The following is a 21,938-nucleotide window of genomic DNA, read 5'->3' as shown; positions in this document are numbered from 1 at the left end:
GGGATAACACTGCTCACCCCTGAACTAGTAGTTAAATAACAAGGACAGATAATAATACAGCAAATGCTGGCAAGTATGTGGAGAGAGTAGAACGCTCATACATGTGGCTGATGGGAATGTAAAATAGTACAAATGCTTTGAAAGACAGTATGGCAGTACCTCAGGTTAAACATGGAGATACTGTTAAGACCCAGCAATTAATTCTACTCTTAGTATATACCCAAGAGAGATGAAAACTAAGTCTATGCAAAAAAGTGTGTATACAAAGGTCCACAGTAGCATCATTCAAAATGTGAGAACATCTCCAATGTCCACCAACTGATGAACGGATAAACCATATTTATCCATGGTATCATCCATACAATGGAATATAATCCAACAATTATATTGCTGGGTGGTTCAGTTAGTTAAACCTCTGCCTTCAGCTGAGGTCATGATCCTGGGGTTCTGGGATCAACGTTGGATTCCCTGGTCAGGAGGGAGTCTGCTTCTCCCTCTCCCTCCCCACCCCCTCCCTGGTCATGCTCTTTCTCAAATAAAATTAAAAGAAAAAAAAAAGGAATGAAGTACTATCAAATGGTACAACATGGATGAACCATTAATAAGAGTAAGAAATCAATCATAAAAGACAAATACTGTACAAATCCACTGATATGAAATGTCCAGAATAGGCAAATCTATAGATAGAGGTGGTTAGTAGTTGCTAAGTCTGGGGATAGAAGAATAGAGACTGTTAACAAGTGTTTGTTTTTGGTATGATGGAATGTTCTAACATTAGAACACGGTGGTCATGACCGCACAACTCTAAATGTACTAATTTGAATTGTATACTTTAAAATGAATTTTATAGGGGTGCCTGGCTGGCTCAAGTCATTTAAGTGCCTTCGGCTCAGATCATGATCCCAGGGTCCTGGAATCGAGCCCCACATAGGACTCCCTGCTCAGTGGGGAGTCTGCTACTCCCTCTTCCTCCCCTACCCTGGCTCTCACTCTCAAATAAATAAAATCTCTTAAAAATTTTTAAAAATAAAATTTTATAATATGTATAAATACATCTATCTCAATAAAGCTAAATTTTAAAAATAAAAAAAAAAATGTCAAGGAGAATGACAAAATCTACCAAAATCTAAGAGTATCCTGAAACAGAATCCTAAAACAGCAGAGGCTATCTTTCAATTAGAGGTTATAACCAGAACGGCATTTAATTCAGAATCATACAGCAGATTCTCAGGGTCTTTTTGAACCATCATTTGCTTATCAGGTGTTTATAATGTCTCAGCTTTCATACTATAGCCTACTGTCAAACCTAATAATTACTTATTGTTTCCTGCACTCCCAAGTCCTCAATAGAAGAATGAGAATTACTTGGCTGTCCATGACTGAGGGTCAAATGTTTTCCCAGGAAAAAGGTATCTTCCACCTACTTACAAAGAGTCCAAGACACACAGAAAAATAAGCAAACAGCCCAAAATGAATGCTAAGTGAAATAAAGAATGTACTACCAAAATTTTAAGTCAATAATACCAGGTTTATATTGAAAGTACATCTGTACTAAAACTATGCCCTCAACTAAAATCCACCTAGCAACAATGACATGATCATGTTCCAATGCAAAATAAAACCATCAGAGGGGCTCAGAGGAAATCCAAAATTTCACCTTATGCTTAAAATGACATCTACGAAGCCATCCCTTAGCTTTCCCAACTAGCTAAGAACCGCGTTGGTCTGAATCACATGCCTTTCCAAGCAGATGGTCTCACCCAATTCAAAACCTAAATACTTTATGTGCTCTTCCTTCAGGTCCACTGCTACTCAGGAATATCAGAAAAATGGAAAAAAGGAGGGAGGCAGGATGATAGACCCACTAATCCGAGTAACATGGGGGAGAGGGGCTATGATCTACAGTCACTATTTCTACAATTTATTAATCCAAAACCTAAAACTCTTGTGTGCCTAGAACAAAGTAAGGGCTTAAATATTGGTTTAATATGATGGCTAGCCTCTTTCACTTGTCTAGCATTTTTTTTTATTTTTTATTTTTTATTTATTAGAGAGAATGAGAGCGAGCAAGCGAGCATAAGAGCGGGGAGGGTCAGAAGGAGCAGCAGACTCCCCGCTGAGCAGGGAGCCCGATGTGGGACTCGATCCCGAGACTCCAGGATCATGACCTGAGCCGAAGGCAGTCGCTTAACCAACTGAGCCATCCAGGTGCCCCTGTCTTGCATTTCAATGGAGAATTCTCCATCACTGTACTTCACCCTCAACTACTTTCCTCCACTGTCTACTGGGATACCTTCTAGAAGAGCTGTAAGAGAAGTATCAACAAACTTTTTCCCCAAAATTCAAACTCAAGCCCTCTAAACCTCCCTTTCATGTAACCTTTACTACTATAATCTTAGTCATAAAAGATAAAAATCTAAGCTATACTTCATTATTTTCTCCCTTCAGAACACTCTCAGAACTTTAACTCAATTACACCAAGACCAGTCTACCTCAGAAATTCCTATACCTCCTCTCCATTCCAACATTTACAATGTTAACTACTTAATACATCTTTTTTCCCCTCCAATTTCTCTTTTCTAGCCATGAAGCTGTTTCTAAGTTATTTCTGCCTACAGGACATATGCCTAACGTGCCATACAAAGCCCTCCTACAACCAACACTCTTTTTTCTTTTAAGATTTTATTTATTCATTTGACAGAGAGAGAGAGGGACAAGCAGGCTCCCCACTGAGGAGGGCGCCTGATGTGGGGCTCGATCCCAGGACCCCGGGATCATGACCTGAGCTGAAGGCAGATAGATGCTTAACCAACTGAGCCACCCAGGGACCCAACCAACACTCTTTCCAATTACAACTGGTTGCTTCCCCAAATACAACCAGGGATATTTACAACTCTGTACCTTTACCCTATCTGTGGCAAAACCTCCTACTTAATATCAAAAGCCAGCTGAAATATACCACTATGTGAGAACTACCTGGGGGCTCTTTAAATCTTACGAGAGCTTGGAGCTTCACAAAAAGAAACACTACTCATCTTCCTATGACACAATCCTATACAATGAAGGGAACATAGCTGATATTAATTCCACGTCACTTTCTTCACTGTATCATATAATGCTTGCTACAACAGTTTATTAGATAACATATGGCTTGTCATACACGCACTATATTTCGTATGTAAATTGATGTATTCCATTCTTTTTATTCATGGTGTGCTGGCATATTTACTTAATATACTTTGATATGGAATAAAAATAGCACTCTGAAAAAGCTCTAATGGAAGAATTTTTACAGTCCAGTCACTTATACATTGTTTATTCATGTACCATATGCAATGTGTGATTTTTATTATAAAGTCCTCAGAGATCACACTGAAAATCAGGATCTTTTTGAACAGTCATTTATCAGGTGTTTATTGTGTCTCAGCTTTCATATTATAGCCTACTGTCAAACCTAGTAAGACTGTTTCCTGTGTTCCCAAGTTCTCAACAGAATGAGGAGAATTACTTGGCTGTCCACAACTGGGTAATGTTCCTTTTCATTTAAATTGACATATGACTGGGCGCCTGGGTGGCTCAGTTGGTTAAGCGACTGCCTTCGGCTCAGGTCATGATCCTGGAGTCCCGGGATCGAGTCCCACATTGGGCTCCCGGCTCAGCAGGGAGTCTGCTTCTCCCTCTGATCCTCTTCCCTCTCGTGCTCTCTAGCTCTCATTCTCTCTCAAATAAATAAAATCTTTAAAAAATAAAAAATAAATTGACATATGACTCTCATACCATAGAATAAATGTACACAAACTTGTGCAACCATTACCACTATGTAATTCCAGAACAATTTCATGGGTTATCTTGTAAGGGAAAGAAAAGTGGGACCACAACTGATGAAAATCCATAGAAATCTCAGTATTTTTCTAAAAATGGATGGTTTTTTACTTAAGGAAACACTAAATATTTGTGGCACAAATAGTAAACACAAGTCAAATATGATTTTAATAATGCCAGTTTAACTATGGCAAACATCAATTCCATGCAGATGTCAGCCTAAGAACTTTCAGATCTACTTGTAGTATATTCCAATTTTGCTTAAAAGGTTAAGATCCCTCAAAAAAAGAGAGCTTTAGGGCACCTGGGTGGCTCAGTCATTGGGCGTCTGCCTTCGGCTCAGGTCATGATCCCAGGGTCCTGGGATCGAGTCCCACATCGGGCTCCCTGCTCGGCGGGAAGCCTCCTCCTCCCTCTCCCACTCCCCCTGCTTGTGTTCCTGCTCTGTCTCTGTCAAATAAATAAATAAAATCTTAAAAAAAAAAAAATAGCTTTAATGCCCATGTATCTCCAAAACGTGCTGAATATTTTTTTTTAAAGATTTTATTTATTTATTTGACAGAGACAGACAGCGAGAGCAGGAACACAAGCAGGGGGAGTGGGAGAGGGAGAAGCAGGCCTCCTGCCAAGCAGGGAGCCCGATGTGGGACTCGATCCCAGGACCCTGGGATCATGACCTGAGCCGAAGGCAGACGCTTAACGACTGAGCCCCCCAGGCGCCCGCTAAATATTTTTATTACACCACCTTTGGCACGAGAACACATACAGCCTTCTAATGATCCATAATTTTAAAAGTGAATGACTAAAACTCAATGTAGAGATTTTAATTAAATTATAAATAAATTTCAAATTCAGTATTTCAAAGCAACTGCTCACACAAGGTCCTACAGCAACAATTTTCCTAAAAGCAACAAGATTAGCAATACGACACAACTGAAACTGGATCTCTGTCAGAACCTTCCAAGTTTTCAGACTTTCAGCATCAACAAACAGTAATGTTTTGCACACAGGCGTAACTTATGCAACTCCGTTTTATACAGATGCCCATCAATAGTCATCATTAAACAACAACAACAAAAACTACCTTTGGGGCTGTATCCTACCAGAAAAAAAATGTTTTGGTTAATGAATCTTATATGTGAAACAGAGTGAACAGTATGTCTGTCAGATATTAATACATCTAACATTTATCAGCAATTTTTATTAAAATTCATCCCAAAATGTCTAACACCTATAAAACTAGGAATGGCCTTAAGAACAGAAACAGAAGACAGGCCTAATTCAGGTAATCAGTGAAAAAGGTAACTTACGGAAAAAAACCTAATAATCATTTTGACTTTTCATCATTAAAATGCACAATCTGATCACTGTAATAATGCTAAGATATTAAGAACTACATTTATTTAACTTTGAAAGAACAGCACCATGTACTGAGAATCCTCTCAAACTATGGTAATCTTTAACGATCACAGGTAACAGTTTTAACTTTTCCACCTATACCCTGAATTAAAATCAGTGCAGAATGTAGCATAAAGCTACAGAATCTGATCCCGTTGTCTCCTCAGTAAACAACATACTAAAATATAAGTCACTTGGTTAAGTCTTAAACATTTGATTACCCTCCAGTTTTAAAGGTAAAATATTTACAATCCTTGGGACTTGATCACAAATGCCCACTCAACCCCCAAACAAAAATACAGGTCTTTCTAACTCTCTTAAATAAACATTGTTAATTACGTACTTCCTGGTTTCTAAAGTGTTTCTCCTTATACAACACCCAATGCTTCCTGCATTCTTAAAATTTGTTGAAAATCAGGCTAATGATAAAATGCATAATGCCTTTATGAAGTATTCTGCTCTTCTTTCCCACACCCCCTCATGTTCCCTCATCCCTAAAGGGAAAAAAAAAAGAAAATAGAACCTGAACATGCCTGCAAATCTATCCAGCAGGTCAGAGAAAATACAGGTGGCAGAGAAACATGCTAAAATATAACCCACAGGGCGCGTGGGTGGCTCAGTTGGTTGGGCGACTGCCTTTGGCTCAGGTCATGATCCTGGAGTCCCGGGATCGAGTCCCGCATCGGGCACCCTGCTCGGCGGGGAGTCTGCTTCTCCCTCTGACCCTCCCCCCTCTCCTGTGCGCTCTCTCTCGCTCTCTCAAATAAATAAAATCTTTATAAAATAAATAAATAAATAAAATATAACCCAAAATATCAAGTCTGTGGAAAGCAGATGAGATTAAGAAATATTAAGTATAAATGGTACTGGAATTTTGTTTATAAAAGCAGTCTTTATCTTTTACTACTGTGCACTATTCTCTTTTTTGGGGGATGAGGGGAGAGAGGAAGAGAGAAAATCTTAAGCCGGCATCACGCCCAGTGTGAAGCCGAAGGAGGGGCTCAATCTCCCAACCCTGAGATCAGTTCCTGAGCTGAAATCAAGAGTCAGATGCTTAACTCTCAATCTATTCTTTTACATATATGTAAATTGAGATGTTTTAGAAGACAGAGTTAAAAATAAAATAAAAAGGTGTCTAGAAAACAAACACTAACCATTGTTCATTTCACTATGCATTAGTTGGTTAAGACTATTGTCACACATAAAGAACAAGTTATGCTACAGATGTTAGTTTTCTGGGAAGAGCACTGGTGGGGTATCCATAGTCCCCTAATTTTACTAAGTGCCAACAAAATTATATATGCCAGTGTTAATAGGATTAATAAAACTAATTCAGAAGTATAACTTTCAGCAAATTTAGCATATAAGAAATCTTGATAATAAACAGGAATGAATCCTCATGGTCTTCACTGATTGGTTGTTAATAGTTACAATATTTCGGTGTTGTTACATTTATAATGCAATTTTTAATTTTTTTTTTTTTTTAAGATTCTATTAGAGAGAGAGAGAGAGAGAAAGCCCAAGTAGGGGAGAAAGGGTAGAAACCCAATGTGAAGCTTGATCCCAGGACCCGGGGATCATGACCTGAGCTGAAAGCAGACACAACCCACTGAGCCACCAGATGCCCTTAAAATACAATTTATCTTTCAGGTTTCCTTTAGTCTTCATAGCCACTCTATTAATAAGCATTATTTCCATTTTAGGGATAAGAAAATTGTGATTACATATGACTTTGGTCATAAACTTCTTTGCTAAATATCAAGTCTTTAGATTCTTCAACTGTTCTTTCCTAGGCTATCAGCTGCCTCTCTACCATTAAGAATAAGTAGAACTCAAAATCAGAGAAAGCTAGGTAACAAAGAAATGATCTGGGGCGCCTGGGTGACTCAGTCGGTTAAGTGTCTTACTTTGGCTCAGGTCATGATCTGGGTCCTGGGATGGAACCAGTCATTAGACTGCATCAGGTTTTATGCTCAGCAGGGAGTCTGCTTCTCCCTCTCCCCCAGCTCATTCAGCCTAATAAAATCTTAAAAAACAAAACAAAAAAACCCCCCAAAACCTAAAGAAATGCCATGTATGTCTTGAAACATTTATGTGAATTTTGTGTTTTTAAGGGTATGCCTAAAGAAATTAGGTAGACACTGATTTACCCCCTTTACATAGGAAGACCCAGAGCTTTCAGCTCATCTCAGAGCCAATTTTCCATTCTCCTTTATTTTATATTTTTTTGGCTTTTTTTAAAGATTTTATTTATTTGATAAAGAGAGTGAGAGAGCACAAGCAGGGGGAACAGTAGAGGGAGAGGGAGAAGCAGGCTCCCCGCTAAGCAGGGAGCCCAACGCGGGGCTTGATCCCAGGACCCTAAGATCATGACCTGAGCCAAAGGCAGACGCCCAACCATCTGAGCCACCCAGGTGCCCCTCCATTCTGCTTTAATAAAGAATCCAACAGTTGATTTAGGATCATTATGTTAGCAACAAAGACAGTAACAAAAGTCTTAACCTTGCAAACTATCTTCAGAATGACTTCTGAAGAAACTAATTTTCCTGACTAGTTCTTTTTTTGACTAAACAGGTTTATTTTCCCATCACAGACCTTAGTAATACACTTGAATCGGCTCTTTACCAGGTATTGCCTGGTTGCTCGATTAGTTATCGTCTTTTTCTACTGGCTGAGATTAGAATGGAAGGAGAAAGACATTACTTTTCACCAACCCTATATAAAATCAAGCAATACATCAGACTAACTAAAGTTATTCTCTTGCCTCTTGAAAAACTCAAGAGTGAGGCCAATAGTGGCACTGCCACCAACTTTTAGCATCAAATAGCAGTGGCAAGGTATTTCTGCAAACATCTAAATTTCTTCTCTATTCTGTTTACAGCTCTTTTCAATTAACCCTTCGAAAGTCCTCACTCAAAACAATCTTTTCCTAACTTACTTATAGTGGGATGATGGTAGGGACGGTCCAAAGTTTTGCTGCCTCAACAAGACAACTAAAAGTAAAACTTTAGATGGCTATTCTCATGAAAAAGGATTGTACATGTTAAAATTCTCTATACACTCAATTTAAAACGGGAAACAGGAGTTTGTGTGACAGTCTATGGTATACCCCCAATTATTTGTATTATATATACATATATATCAATGTATTAGAATTTTTCTAAAGGGAGCCATGGACAAAGATATAGGCTAAGAATTACAGAAATAAAACTACTTCCTCATACCTTCTTACTCTTGACTCTGACCTCAAATTTCTTCAAAAAAAAATATATAAAGATAGCAGGAAGGGAAGAATGAAGGGGGGGGAATTGGAGGGGGAGACGAACCATGAGACTATACACTTGAGAAACAAACTGAGGGTTCTAGAGGGGCCGGGGATGGGGGGATGGGTTAGCCTGGTGATGGGTATTAAAGAGGGCACGTACTGCATGGAGCACTGGGTGTTATACACAAACAATGAATCATGGAACAAATGGAACACTACATCAAAAACTAATGATGTAATGTATGGTGATGAATAAAAAAATACATACATACATATATATACATATATACACCAATACTCAAGAATCTACCTATACCATGTATACCAGAATCCCTACAGGTGTAGTTGGGCATGAGTATTTTTTAAGCAGAGTGTGTGTAAAGGGCAGCTGCTTCAGATTAATTTAGTAGGTCTCAGTGCCTTCAAATCACTCACCCAATGATCACATTTTCAGTAGCAAAGAGATGCCCAGATCTGTTCTCATTTTATATTTTAATATTTTCAAAGTATGAGAATCACCATAGTTTTCAAGATACGTATTCAAACATAAATAGACACAAAAATGTTAAGAAATCTCTAAGGACAAATGAAATAACCATTCTGATGATGCATGAAGAATACTCAAATCATACAACCTTAATATGGCATTTAAAGATCTTAACAATCCAAGCCCAAACTATTTTTCCAGTCTTATTTTTTTGACCTATTAATGACTAGCTTGTTGCAGTCCGTATCTCTCTCAAACACAAAAACTATACATGTTCAGGCCTTACTCAGTGTTTACTGACTGACTTGATTCCATTACCCAACTCCCTTGGCATGACTAATCAACTCAGTTCCAAAAGTTCTAGTAATTCTTATATATATTAACATCATACTTATGATTGGAATACTGAAAACCTAAGATGAAAAATAGCAAAGGAAAATTCATACCAGATCAAGCTCAATGTAGGAGTATGCTCCATATACCTCCATATAATGCATAATTAAAAAAGCAGGAAACCAAATAAACTTAGTATCTCCTTAATGTTCATGAGGACTAACGTTAACAGAATGCCGTAGTATTTTTTGTGTATTATGTCATTCCCCAATACCTAATTCCTGTATCGTCACATCTAAATCTCTAATTCGTAATTGTCCATAATGTATCCCTATCCACACATCTTCCAATTTTATTTCTCAAGTCTCTTCAACAAATACTAATGTTCTTCTGAAGGTGCGCGCACACACACACACACACAGAAATTAACCATTGTTCCTACCACCTTGGCTTTTAGAATGGTGTCAACCACCACCCCCAATCTACAGGTCTTCAACACTTTATATAACCCCTAAAGCAATTTATATTGTTAATTCATTTATGTATGCTTACTGTATCCTATCTTCTATTAGTTGGTTTGCTCAAGGGAGACTTACGCATCTTTTTTTAAGTAGTTTTGCCGTAATGCCCTACAATGCAAAGCCAAATGGCAAGTGTGCACTAAGGAAATAATGAAGAGAACATGGAAATGCTAATTAAGTCCTATTTTGTCATTTGGCAAGTCTGGCACACACACTCAAATATAATACTGGACATGTTCCCATATGCCCTGACAATACATAAACTTATTCTTTGAAATCAACAGAAATGTCACCCTAGTATACCCCAGACAATTTGTAGGAAGGTATTTTTCATTTTGTTTATCAAGAGGGTACTTTGACAACATGTTTGTTGTTTGTAGTTACTACCGAGAGAATGCTCATTACAAAACAGAAAAATAAATGGGTCTTACTAAATGGCTGTTTACCAGAATAGACAAAACAACTTTAACATACCTGTCATAATAATCTCGTTGAAAGTCATAGTCCAAGTCAAAAGAGGAGCTGAAAAATAAATACCGAAGAGGATTAATTTGGAGCTGTTGATGGAAATTCACAATAGCAGATGGGAAAAACAAAAACAAAAAACCATGCAAAACCAACCATAACAGATCTAGAGATTAGCATGGAATAATCCTCAATCATTCAAGCAACAAATCACTAAAATTCCAATCATCTTAGAAGCCACTGGACATGCAGCAGCTAATTTTGCAAATTTAGCCACAAATCTACAATTTCAACATAAAACATAATAGCTAATATAAGAACACTAAAAAATACAATAGTAAACCAAACATTCTTATGCTACCCTCCCTCCCTTTCATAGTTCCCAGCTACTTATACAAACTAAACAACTCTCGAAAGATTTCATTGTATGTTAAAAATAGCAAACTGCAGTAAGTAAAAAATCTCAGGGAATTCTAGTAATTCTCTGGGAAATGGGCGAAAAAGGAGGCATACTAATACAAAATTAATAAAGCATCATTTTTACACAGATAAAACATATTACAGTTAACCCTCCCCACATCCAGAAAACAGATAGAGAAGATGCCCACTGATGGACACAATGCAGTTATAAATAATAAAGTTCCGGACCTGAGTAGAGGGGACGGAGAAGGGTGTTCTGGTACTGACCCGTACATCTCCGCTGCAGATCGTTTCACACCTGCTTTTCCTCGGTTCACTTTTGGCTCTGCAGCCAGATTAATATCTGAAAAAACAAAAAAGACAGAAACTTATTAATGACAACTCTGTTGGGGCAGGGGTAGGCTAGGATCTTAAACTACAGTACTTAAATGTGTACATAGTATATAAATCAACGAAGGCGAAGGCCGAACACTGTATCTCATCTTTCCTTATGTAAGGCTAGGACTTTGTACTTCAATACTTTGTCCTCTGTACCATAACATAAGAAGTACTCATTATATATAAGACACACACACACACACTCATATATAAGACATGATGACATTTGTCTTTGGAATCTTCTACCCTCAGCTCCCGCTAAAATGAAACTATTAAGAGCATATATTAGGAATCAATGAAATGCCTCAGAGATAATAAAATATACAGCAATTCACGAATTATTAATACCCTCAAATTATCCCCAAAGGTGAATTTTCTCCTTACAAACAGGATCAGCTGTAAAAGTTGAATAAAAATAGTTAATAAATACTATTTTGGAGGGGGGCGCGCCTGGGTGACTCAGTCGTTGAGCATCTGCCTTCGGCTCAGGTCATGATCCTGGGGTCCTGGGAACGAGCCCCGCATGGGGCTCCCTGTCCGCCAGGAGCCTGCTTCTCCCTCTGCTGCTCCCCCTGCTTGTGTTCCCTCCCTCGCTGTCTCTTGTCAAATAAAATCTTTGAAAAGGAAAAAAAAAATTTGTAGACTTCATTGGAAAAAAAAATACTACTCAGGGCGCCCAGGTGGCTCCGTTGTTAAGCAGCTGCCTTCAGCTCAGGTCATGATCCAGAGTCCTGGGATCGAGCCCCACATCGGGCTCCCTGCTCAACGGGAAGCCTGCTTCTCCCTTTCCCACTCTCCCTGCTTGTGTTCCCTCTCTCGCTGTGTCTCTGTCAAATAAATAAAAATACTATTCAGTGAATTGCTGAACCTTTACATAGACATTTTGTGTGTGCACTTGTGTGTCTGCATGCACACGTACGCACACACACACACACACACCAAGGGAGACTTAAGGGAACAAAAGAAAAGTCCTGGTTTCCATAAACAACTGTTATTAACTAGTCCAACATGGCCAGCTATAACCCTGCCACCCACTGCCTACCAAACAAAAGAATTCATGATCTGTTTCTTATTCTAACAAAAATCCGTTGGTCAAAAACCAGCTCTCCAAAACTTAGTTCATCAAATGACCAACTGAAAAACAGATTTTTAGGACACTATTTGAACACCATTACATTTATGAAGAATCTGCAGAGTTCTTGGTTCACTAAACTCATTTCCAATTTTTAGCATCCAACGTTAACAACCTTGCCTTTACAGTTGACTTTTTTATTTTAAGTAGGCTCCAGGCATAGTGTCCCCCAGCCCTACCCCCAGCTGGCCCACTCTCTTAAAGAACCTCAACTCTAAAAATGCAATTAGTAATCTTAATTTTAGTAAAACATAAACAAAAAGGCATAGTTATTTTCAAACTGTGGTACTAAGCACACAAAATTTTTTCTTAAAAAAAAAGCACTTCCTATTCTGCCTGAAAACTAGAGAGAAGCAATTAAAATTGAATGATAAAACACTCCTGATGTACAGTGGCTTTTATATAATTCCCATTATTTCAGTAATTGGCAAGTCAAGATTTAGGTCAAGAAATATATCAAATCACCTAGAATATCCTGCGGTGCCAGAAAGCAAGGATGCAATGAAATTGTAAGACTAAGGTCTCAAGGACACAGGTTACACTGGCCACAGATGAAATATTTTGAGCTGTAAAACAGGGTATGGAATGTACTACAACACACCAATTTAAATTATTAGAGGTATTAATATTATGGGGGCACCTGTCTGGCTCAGTCAGTACAGCATGTGACTCTGATCTAGGGGTTTTGAGTTCAAGCCCCATGACGGGAAAGAGCTTATAGAACTTACTATAAAAAAAAAAAAAAAAAAAGGCTAGGCAACCCCCTCAGGTCCTTTCCCTCCTTGGGAGCTTTGTAGTATCATTTTGCTATGGCTCAATAAACCTTTGCTGCCCACCCCCCCACCCCCGGCTAAAAACTTTCCATAATGAATGCTATTTCAGAAAAAGCAAATATTAAGGAGTTGTTCATTTTAGAAGAGTTATGCAGAAGGAAATCAGAAATCCACTCTACTGCAACCCCTAATGAAATACCTAATCAATGATCATCAATGGATGATCACCATTAAGGTGAAAAATTGATGGGAAACTTTATCACAGATGGATCAAGATCGAAAACCTGAATCCAGGGGCGACTGGGTGGCTCAGTTGGTTAAGCGACTGCCTTCGGCTCAGGTCATGATCCTGGAGTCCCGGGATGGAGTCCTGGGATCGAGTCCCGCATCGGGCTCCCTGCTCGGCGGGGAATCTGCTTCTCCCTCTGACCCTCCCCCCTCTCATGTGCGCTCTCTCTCTCATTCTCGCTCTCCCAAATAGATAAAATCTTTAAAAAAAAAAAAAAGAAAAGAAAACCTGAATCCAAATTATCCTTAACATCACTAAAAACGGGCAACCATGTTAGGTTGTAATCATGTTAGGTATGATACAATATAAAATGCATTAACATTATCCATTGTAATTGAGTCAAGCCTCTAGATCTGCACAGTCCAATATAGTAAGCAGCTGCTAGTCACAAGTCTGAATTCAGATGCATTTTAAGTATACATGTTTGTATTTCTACTGGACAGCACTGCTCTAGATCTAGCATTATTACACAAAACAGAGATAGAGAAAAATTAAATGACACCACGAAGAATCAAGTCAGTACACAGTATGGAAGACACTGAGGCTTTCTTCAACAAATTAAATGTCACAAATTTTTTAAACAAGAAAGGAAGGGATGGGGAAACTCAGATTTAAAAGACACAGGGGCAATTAATCAAACGCATGTGGACACAGATTGGATCTTGATTTAAAAAAGTTTGAGACAATAAAGGAATCTAAATATGGATTAAATATTTGACAGTATTAAGGAATTACTGTGAGGTTTTTTTAATACGTGGTAAGAGCAGTGTGGTTTGCATTTTGTTAAACGTTCTTATCTGGTTGGATATATGCTGATGTCTTAAAATTACTCTAAAAAAAAAAAGCCAATAGAAACAAAAGATGAAAACAAATTAAATACTAGTTTATCTGTTAAACTAGGTGAGATGTGGGGTGCCTGGGTGGCTCAGTCGTTAAGCGTCTGCCTTCGGCTCAGGTCATGATCCCAGGGTCCTGGGATGGAGCCCCGCATTGGGCTTCCTGCTCAGCGGGAAACCTGCTTCTTCCTCTCCCACTCTCCCTGCTTGTGTTCCCCCTCTCGCTGTGTAAAATCTTTTTTTTCCCGCTGTGTAAAATCTTAAAAAAAAAATAAACTAGGTGAGATGTACTTATACACATTCATTAAATTCTTCTACTTTTGTTAGTAAATTTCCATGACAGTTTTTAAAAAAACCAAGTATCAGAAAAACCCGTCTTCATTTTATGATGCAAAACTCCTGTTTTAGTTCATTTTCGCTGCAGCCATTTTACAGATGCCATTTTATACATGTGTTTTCCTGTACTTCGGATATAGGACTAATGGGTATGAAAATTTCTTATGTATTCTCAATTACAACTATTCTATGTATCTTCAATGTCAAGGATTACAAGGCTAACTTCTAATATTTTTCCTTCCCAATCTAGTATGGTTAGGATTTTTAAAAATAGTATTTAAGAAGTGTTTACAAATTATACAAAACTTTTATTCTAGGATGAAAGAGCTCTTCATGAAAGAGCCACTGAGAAACCATAATCAAACGTTCAAAATAGTATAAAAAGTGAGGGGCGCCTGGGTGGCTCAGCCAGTTAAGCATCCACCAACTGTTGGTTTTGGCTCAGGTTATGATCTCAGGGTTATGAGATAGAGCCCCGTAAGGCATTGTGCTCCGTCCTCAGGGGGGAGTCTGCTTCAGATTTTCCCCCTTTCCCTCTCGAAAATAAAATAAAGAGGGAGCCTGGGGAACTCAAGTTAAGTGTCTGCCTTCGACTCAGGTCATGATTCCAGGGTCCTGGAATGGAGACCCACATCTGGCTCCCTTCTCAGCGGGAAGCCTGCTTCTCCCTCTTCCCGTGCTCCCCCTGCTTGTGCTGTCAAATAAAATAAAAAAATCTTAAAAACAAAACAAAATAAAATCTTAGAAGAGCTGCTCCTGCTATGAAGAATAATGCTGTTTACTACAAGAATGGAGCTGTCACTTATTAAAAAAAAAAAACTGTTGAAACGTTACAGTAACTCATGTTATGTAAGAAGTATTTATTAAATGCTACAAACATTATGAAATGCTCAAGTTTTGTGTAGTCCTGTTAGGAAACACCAACATGGAAACACTTAAGGGGACAAAAATCCACTGCAACCTGAAGAGAGGAAGCCAGGTGGAAAATAAAACATTTAAGGTGGAATTAAACTTGAACATTATGCATTAAAAAAAAACAAATACAAACTCCTGAATATGCTGAAAACAAAATGAAAATTTAAATAAGCCACCACAAGAATAATCAGAAAACTCTCAATTAAAAAAAGTCTCAATTATGAATTGCTATAAACTTTATAAATCTATAGTAATTTTGTTTAACTGCTAAGCAATACCTTATCAATAATGGAACTAGCCATTCTTTGGCACTCAAGATGTCTGTGTGCTTATTCCCTCTTATTCGTAAAAAGCAAAAAGAAATAGACTTTTGTCTTACAAACCTTTCAGCTTCTCTAATATTCACACCCAGGAAAATATAAGCTATATAAAATTAACTATGATTCTGACAGCAAATCAGAACTGATTTGCAACTGATACGTAGGTAGAAGACTATTCAAGGAGATGAAATTCTACCATCAGGAACATACTTATGTTAGCTCTAAGTCTTATGTAATGAGATCTTTTAAAGATTAGAATATAAACATCTGAGCAGAGATCAGATCTCATCTTTCAAACATTTGAACATGGTAGATCAGGAGACCCCTTATTGGGGAAACTAACAGCTAAAACAAAACCAGTTTGTACTGCTAATGCTAAAACATATTCAACAGTTAAGTAGCTTTCATTGAGTGTAACATGCTAAACTTTTATTAGAAGCTTCTCACGAATCATCCTAATTAATCCAAATTCTTGGTAACACCGAAGTACTATTACCTCAGGTTAAGAACAGAAATAGACTTACGTACTCTACCTCCATTTTAAGATGAGAAGGCTCAGCCAAATTATGTAGACTGCCTAACACAGAGTTGTGCCAAGCAATCTGACTCCACAGCCCATGAGTGACTAAGCTATATTGTCTTTGCCATTTTACTGTCAGCGGGAGGACAGCTATTTAGGGAGCAACTGTACCTGATGTAGTATTATCATTCCTATCCTCCTGACCTTACTCAAGACCAGCAACTCGTTATCCAGTTTCTGCTACACAAAAAAGAATAAAATCCTTATTTAGCCAATTATACCTATAACCTAACATTTTTTTACTTAGCTAAATGGAGAGAGAGAAAAACAAGCATGAGCAGGACAACCTTGTATCTCAATTAACAGTCAATGAAGAAATTCAACCCAGATCTTACCTAAAACCTGGCCAGCAATCATTCTGCCATCCTCTCCTGCCACAGCAGCCCGGGCATTTCTCTCATTAACATACTGAACGAAGGCAAAGCCCTTATGGACAGAGCAACCAACAATTTTGCCGTATTTTGAGAAGATTGCCTCCACATCAGATTTCTTGACCACAAGAGTATTGAGATTCCCAATGAATACACGGGAGTTCATGGAGCGAGGATCTGTCTTGTTGGTAACATTGCTGGCCATTTTCTTTGATGATAAGGTTCCTCACAAGGCCGAAAAACTAGAAGGAAAAAAAATGCATTCAGGTGGGGAAAAAAAGATAAAATCAAAATACTCGATAAAACTTTCTACTCTTTATTTTGAACCACTGTGACTGACTAGAGTGTCAGTCAACATATAAAGGGCTCTCACAGCAGCAAGTACATTACTATTTTAGAGAGAGAGCTCCTGAATATATGCATCCTTATACAAATGCAGCTCCATCTTCCCTAGTCTATTCCAGCAGTGCTAGACTACCATTTCACGGGCCAGTGGGTGGGGAAGACTACTAGCAACACAATTAAGGACATTATTCATTTCAAGTGAGCCCTCTCTGTTCTAAAGTCCTCAAGCAATTTAGAACCCCTTAAGCTCTCCACCACCTTTTCATTGTATTTTTAACCTTCCCTGTCATACTAACCTAACCATTCTCTGCCATATATCAAGAATTCCACCTTCTTACACATTGCTATTATTAAAATGAGGCTCACCTATTCCAAATTCTGCCCACAAACCATTCTTTAGCTCAATTTGTTCTACAGACACTCTCCCCCCTTCAAGTATAAACTTTATTATACTAAGGCAATATATACACCCAAATCATTCACTCTGGAAATATTTATTTCTGGTACATTAATTGATTTATAATATGCCAGAGATACCTTAAGTAACAATACCATCATATTACAGAATGCAATGACTCTTGACCTACTTTTTATGTGATAATCTACAAAATACAGCTAGGTATTTGTTAATACTAGATGGTGATGATGATAAAACTAGCAGGTAAAACACTGCATGAATCAAAGAGGACCAGGAGAACTAAGAAGAGTACAACTTTCCTCAGACTGTTTCAAAACAAAAAATCATTTTCTATGTATATGAAGGTTCAGTCATAATTACGTGAAGATTCATGATACTATCATCTTTTAGGTCTTTTTCAAGTGGAAACATTTTGACATTCTTTGAGTTTTATCTGCTGCTCCTTCCCACTCCAACTACCAAAACTAAACAGGGTTTAAGATAGGCCCGCATTCTTAAGATTTATTTCCCATTCATCCCTTTGACACTCAAATCAGATACCAGTGTCTAGTATGTTATCTTTCCAATCCCCAAAAGAATGACAAAGTAGTTCATGGATTATGTAAAAATATCTTCTATATACATATATATGTGAGAAAAGAGGTAGCATAACATCATTTATACAGATACTTATATTCTGATCCTTAAAACACCTACTCATTTCACAACTAGTACCTAGATTTTTTAAAGCTGTTAACAACTGCTTTTCCCTCCTAGCCTTTCTAAAATTCAAGTAATTGTCTTTACTTGATTTTGGTTTCTGAATTATAGCTTTATAAACAATAGTTAATTTTTTTAGACTAAGCAATAAAAATTTACCAAACAGTAGCACAGAGTCACCAACACTCTTTCAACTCTAAGTATGAGTCCCAGAAAGCATCTTTAGAATGCCAAAAAAAAAAAAATGTAGTGAAAGGCCTAACTGGTTTCAAATATTACTTGCTGGTTACTAAGGTATACTATTATTTTAAGTGGGAAGAACTTAAGCCAGTTTTCTATGAATATTTTCACCAAAAATAAACATATATTCTACATATTACAGTAAATAATAGTAAGTATAGGAAAAATCTTCCTAGGATGAATTAGCAATTACCTTAGGGGAAAAAGGATGGTTCTACATGACATCAGGAAACTGAACAAGAGTGTAAAACACCAGACAATAACGTCCTCTTCAAATATACTCCTTGGAACCACAGAACGGAAATTGATTTAGATGACTATTTTCTCACTTTTTACAAAGATGGTACATAGCTAGTACCAATCTAGAAGTAGACAATTCATTATATATGAAGAATGCCTTAGGATAGTAAGGATTAATACCCATGGAACTCCATTTGGAAAGGCTGGTAAAGAAACATCCAGATACACAAGTAAAAAGGTGCTAACAATGGTTGCCATCTCTGAATTTAAGTACATAATTTAATCTGTTTTCTCCAATTCTATGTGGTTACTAAATTTGCTACAGGAATCACGAATTGTTAACAGAAAAATAATACTGACTTCAACCTCAAAAGCTTGGCTGAAGTCAATGGAATAGCTTTCAATGCCCATACTTAATCTAAGGATTTAATCACGATCTGAGCAACAGTAAAAACAAGTGCCCACAAAGGTCCATTAATCCTGCTCCAAGGAACACATCTTCTAAAGAATTACTACAAATTTAAACTTTTCCCTGAACATTTATTATCTGTTAAGTATTAGGTACCAAGGCTACCTCAGAGGAAAAATAGGGAGAGACAGGAGTCCTCTGAGTTTACACACTGATACCACTGTTCAAAGTTTTATTGAAGAGGGAACATATTTCCCAAATTTTACAAATAACCAAACGAGCTTAGGTCACATTTCACCCTACCTCTGATCATTAAGGTACCTTACCCATGAAATCTCTGCTGGGGGGGAGGTGTAAAATGGTCAGTATCCTAAATGCAAAGAAACTATTGTGGGCCGGGGAAACCCCTCGGTTTCCTAGAAGAAAATAGCAACAGCAAAGCAGTTTTTGAACCTTTCTGAATCCCCACCTAAAAGCAACTAGATAGTAAGCTTGAGTGTCAAGGAACCCCAATGGTACTCGTAAAAACATCCTAAGATGCCAGAGCAGCTTAGTCTCTAAAATCTCAAAACTCAGAACCCCATGTGCAGCATTCCATTCTTAAAACCTTTCCAACCCCCAAAAGTTAATTATTCTAACTTAATCACTTTAATTTTACTTGTGAGGGAGCAAGCGCATGAGCAGGGGGAGGGGCTGAGCAGGGAGAGAGATGAGGAACTCGATTCCAGGACCCTGAGATCATGACCTGAGCCCAAGCCAGACACTTAACTGACTGAGCCACCCAGGCACCCCTTTTATGGCTCCTTTTAGGTAAGTTTCCCTTCCATCCCTTTAAATTCGAATTTATTCTTTGAAGAATACAGGGTACTTGACCTGAAGTTTCCCAGTCTGGATTTTCCACAATTTCATACTCTTAGTACAATTCCACATATTCTGTTTTTTCCTGTAATTGGAATCTGGGACCAAAGACTTGATCAGATCCACATGTGAATCTTCTGGAAGACTATATAAATGACGGGCGCCTGGGTGGCTCAGGTGGTTGGGCGTCTGCCTTCGGCTCAGGTCATGATCCCGGGGTCATGGGATCGAGCCCCGCATCGGGCTCCTGGCTCAGCAAGGAGCCTGCTTCTCCCTCTGCCTCTCTCCCTGCTCACGCTTTCTCTCTTTGTATCTGTGTCTCAAATGAATAAATAAAATCTTAAAAAAAAAAACAAACTATATAAATGACATTGTCTTTTTGTGGTTATTAATGCTTAAATTGTACATCTTAAATATTATAGTATCTTAGGTTTATCTCTATTACTTAGAACAAGTTTCTCTTGCATGTTGGTTAACAGTTTGCCTGTGCCCTCTATTATTTCTAGAGTCGGTTCTAAGTTGGTTTTGCTGGGTATAAAATTTAGCATTGCATTTTCTTTCTTTAAATATGTTATTATTCTATTTACTTCCAAACTGTTAAAGTGCCTGTCACAGGGTCATTCCAAATTGTAAACCTTGCTGGCAAAATTGTTTTTACAGGCTTTAGTAGTTTACAGGGTTTTTACTTTATGCTCAACGGAGAGTCTTTTCTCCCTCTCTCCCTCTGCCTCTCCCCCTGCTCGAGCTCTCTCAAATAAATCTTTAAAAAAATTTACAAGTAGGGGCGCCTGGGTGGCTCAGTTGGTTGAGCGACTGCCTTCGGCTCAGGTCATGATCCTGGAGTCCCGGGATCGAGTCCCACATCAGGCTTCCTGCTCAGCAGGGAGTCTGCTTCTCCCTCTGACTCTCTTCCCTCTTGTGCTTTCTATCTCTCATTCTCTCTCAAATAAATAAAATCTTAAAAAAAATTTACAAGTAAAAAAATAGAAATAAAAGTTTCAGAAGAAAACGGGTTAACTTTTGCTTTTTACCTTACCTCTGTAGTGTATTACAGTCTACATGCATTTTTAATTTTTAACAACCTGGTATTCTAATTACCAACAATTGTAGTCTTTAGAATAATCTGCTAATCACTTTAGGGGCACCTGGTTTCCTCAGTCAGAACATGTGATTCTTAATCTCAGGGCTGTAAGAGATTACCATATAAAAAAATAAACTGCTAATCACTTAATGTGGGAATTACGATTAAATGTTTAGTCAAAGGGTGCCTGGGTGGCTCAGATGGTTGAGTGTCTGACTCTTGGTTTCAGCTTGAGTCATGATCTTGGGGTTTTAGTCCCTCGTTGGAGTCTGTGCTTGGTGGGGAGTATGCCTGGGATTCTCTTCCCATCTCCCTGTGCCCGCCCCCACACCGTGTGCATGCATAATCAAGCTGTCTCTAAAATAGATAAATAAATCTTTAAATAAATGTTTAAGGCAAAAGCAGTATTACACTTGTTCAATAACAGGAGACATATACAAACTATTCACATAAAAATCATACTTAGCAAGACTCTGCTTTTGGTTAATCCTTATCACCTACAGTTCTTCAGTAAGTCCAGTTCCTCAAACCAGTTTATGAATTCCACCACCAGAAGTTTCTGGCACGTTCTAAACACTCAATATTTCCTCACAGACAAAATTAGTCCAGTCATATCCTTTTAAGTTTTCTCAGAGAAAACATTTTTTCAAGTTTTTTTTAAAGATTTTATTTATTTGACAGAGACATAGTGAGAGAGGAAACACAAGCAGGGGGAGTGGGAGAGGGAGAAGCAGGCTTCCTGCAGAGCAGAGAGTCCAATGTGGGCGAGCCCCAGGACTCTGGGATCATGACCGGAGCCGAAGGCAGACGCTTAACTGAGCCACCCAGGTGCCCCCATTATTTCAAGTTTTAATGTTAATTCCAGTTAGTTAATATTAGTTCCAGGTGTTAAGAGAAAATCATTTTTTAAGGACGTTTACGTATTATGTACGTAAGTAATCTCTACACCCAATGTGGGACCTGAACTCATCCCAGAGATCAAGAGTTGCCTTTTCTTCCAACTGAGC

At 38.1% G+C, this 21,938-nt stretch overlaps 1 protein-coding gene across 12 annotated transcripts in view; it reads right to left on the bottom strand.

Moving 5' to 3' along the window:
* The window catches only part of HNRNPC (heterogeneous nuclear ribonucleoprotein C), a 54,371-nt gene that overhangs the window by 10,838 nt on the left and 21,595 nt on the right, over nt 1–21,938 (bottom strand). For 9 of the 12 annotated variants that reach the window (XM_027571883.2, XM_027571879.2, XM_027571887.2 and 6 more), the window contains 3 exons: nt 16,606–16,883; nt 10,940–11,054; nt 10,301–10,348 (listed from right to left, as the gene is read on the bottom strand). In XM_027571883.2, coding sequence (XP_027427684.1) covers nt 10,301–10,348; nt 10,940–11,054; nt 16,606–16,846 — 404 coding nt within the window. In that variant the 5' untranslated portion in view covers nt 16,847–16,883. The remainder of the gene's footprint in view (nt 1–10,300; nt 10,349–10,939; nt 11,055–16,605; nt 16,884–21,938) is intronic. The other 3 variants (XM_027571889.2, XM_027571890.2, XM_027571891.2) reach the window with 1 other exon arrangement.

Source organism: Zalophus californianus, chromosome 6 (genome assembly GCF_009762305.2).
Source record: "Zalophus californianus isolate mZalCal1 chromosome 6, mZalCal1.pri.v2, whole genome shotgun sequence".
NCBI classification, from domain to species: domain Eukaryota; kingdom Metazoa; phylum Chordata; class Mammalia; order Carnivora; family Otariidae; genus Zalophus; species Zalophus californianus.
The sequence above is the reverse complement of the archived record's forward strand: the minus strand, read 5'-3'. Positions and strand labels throughout refer to the sequence as shown.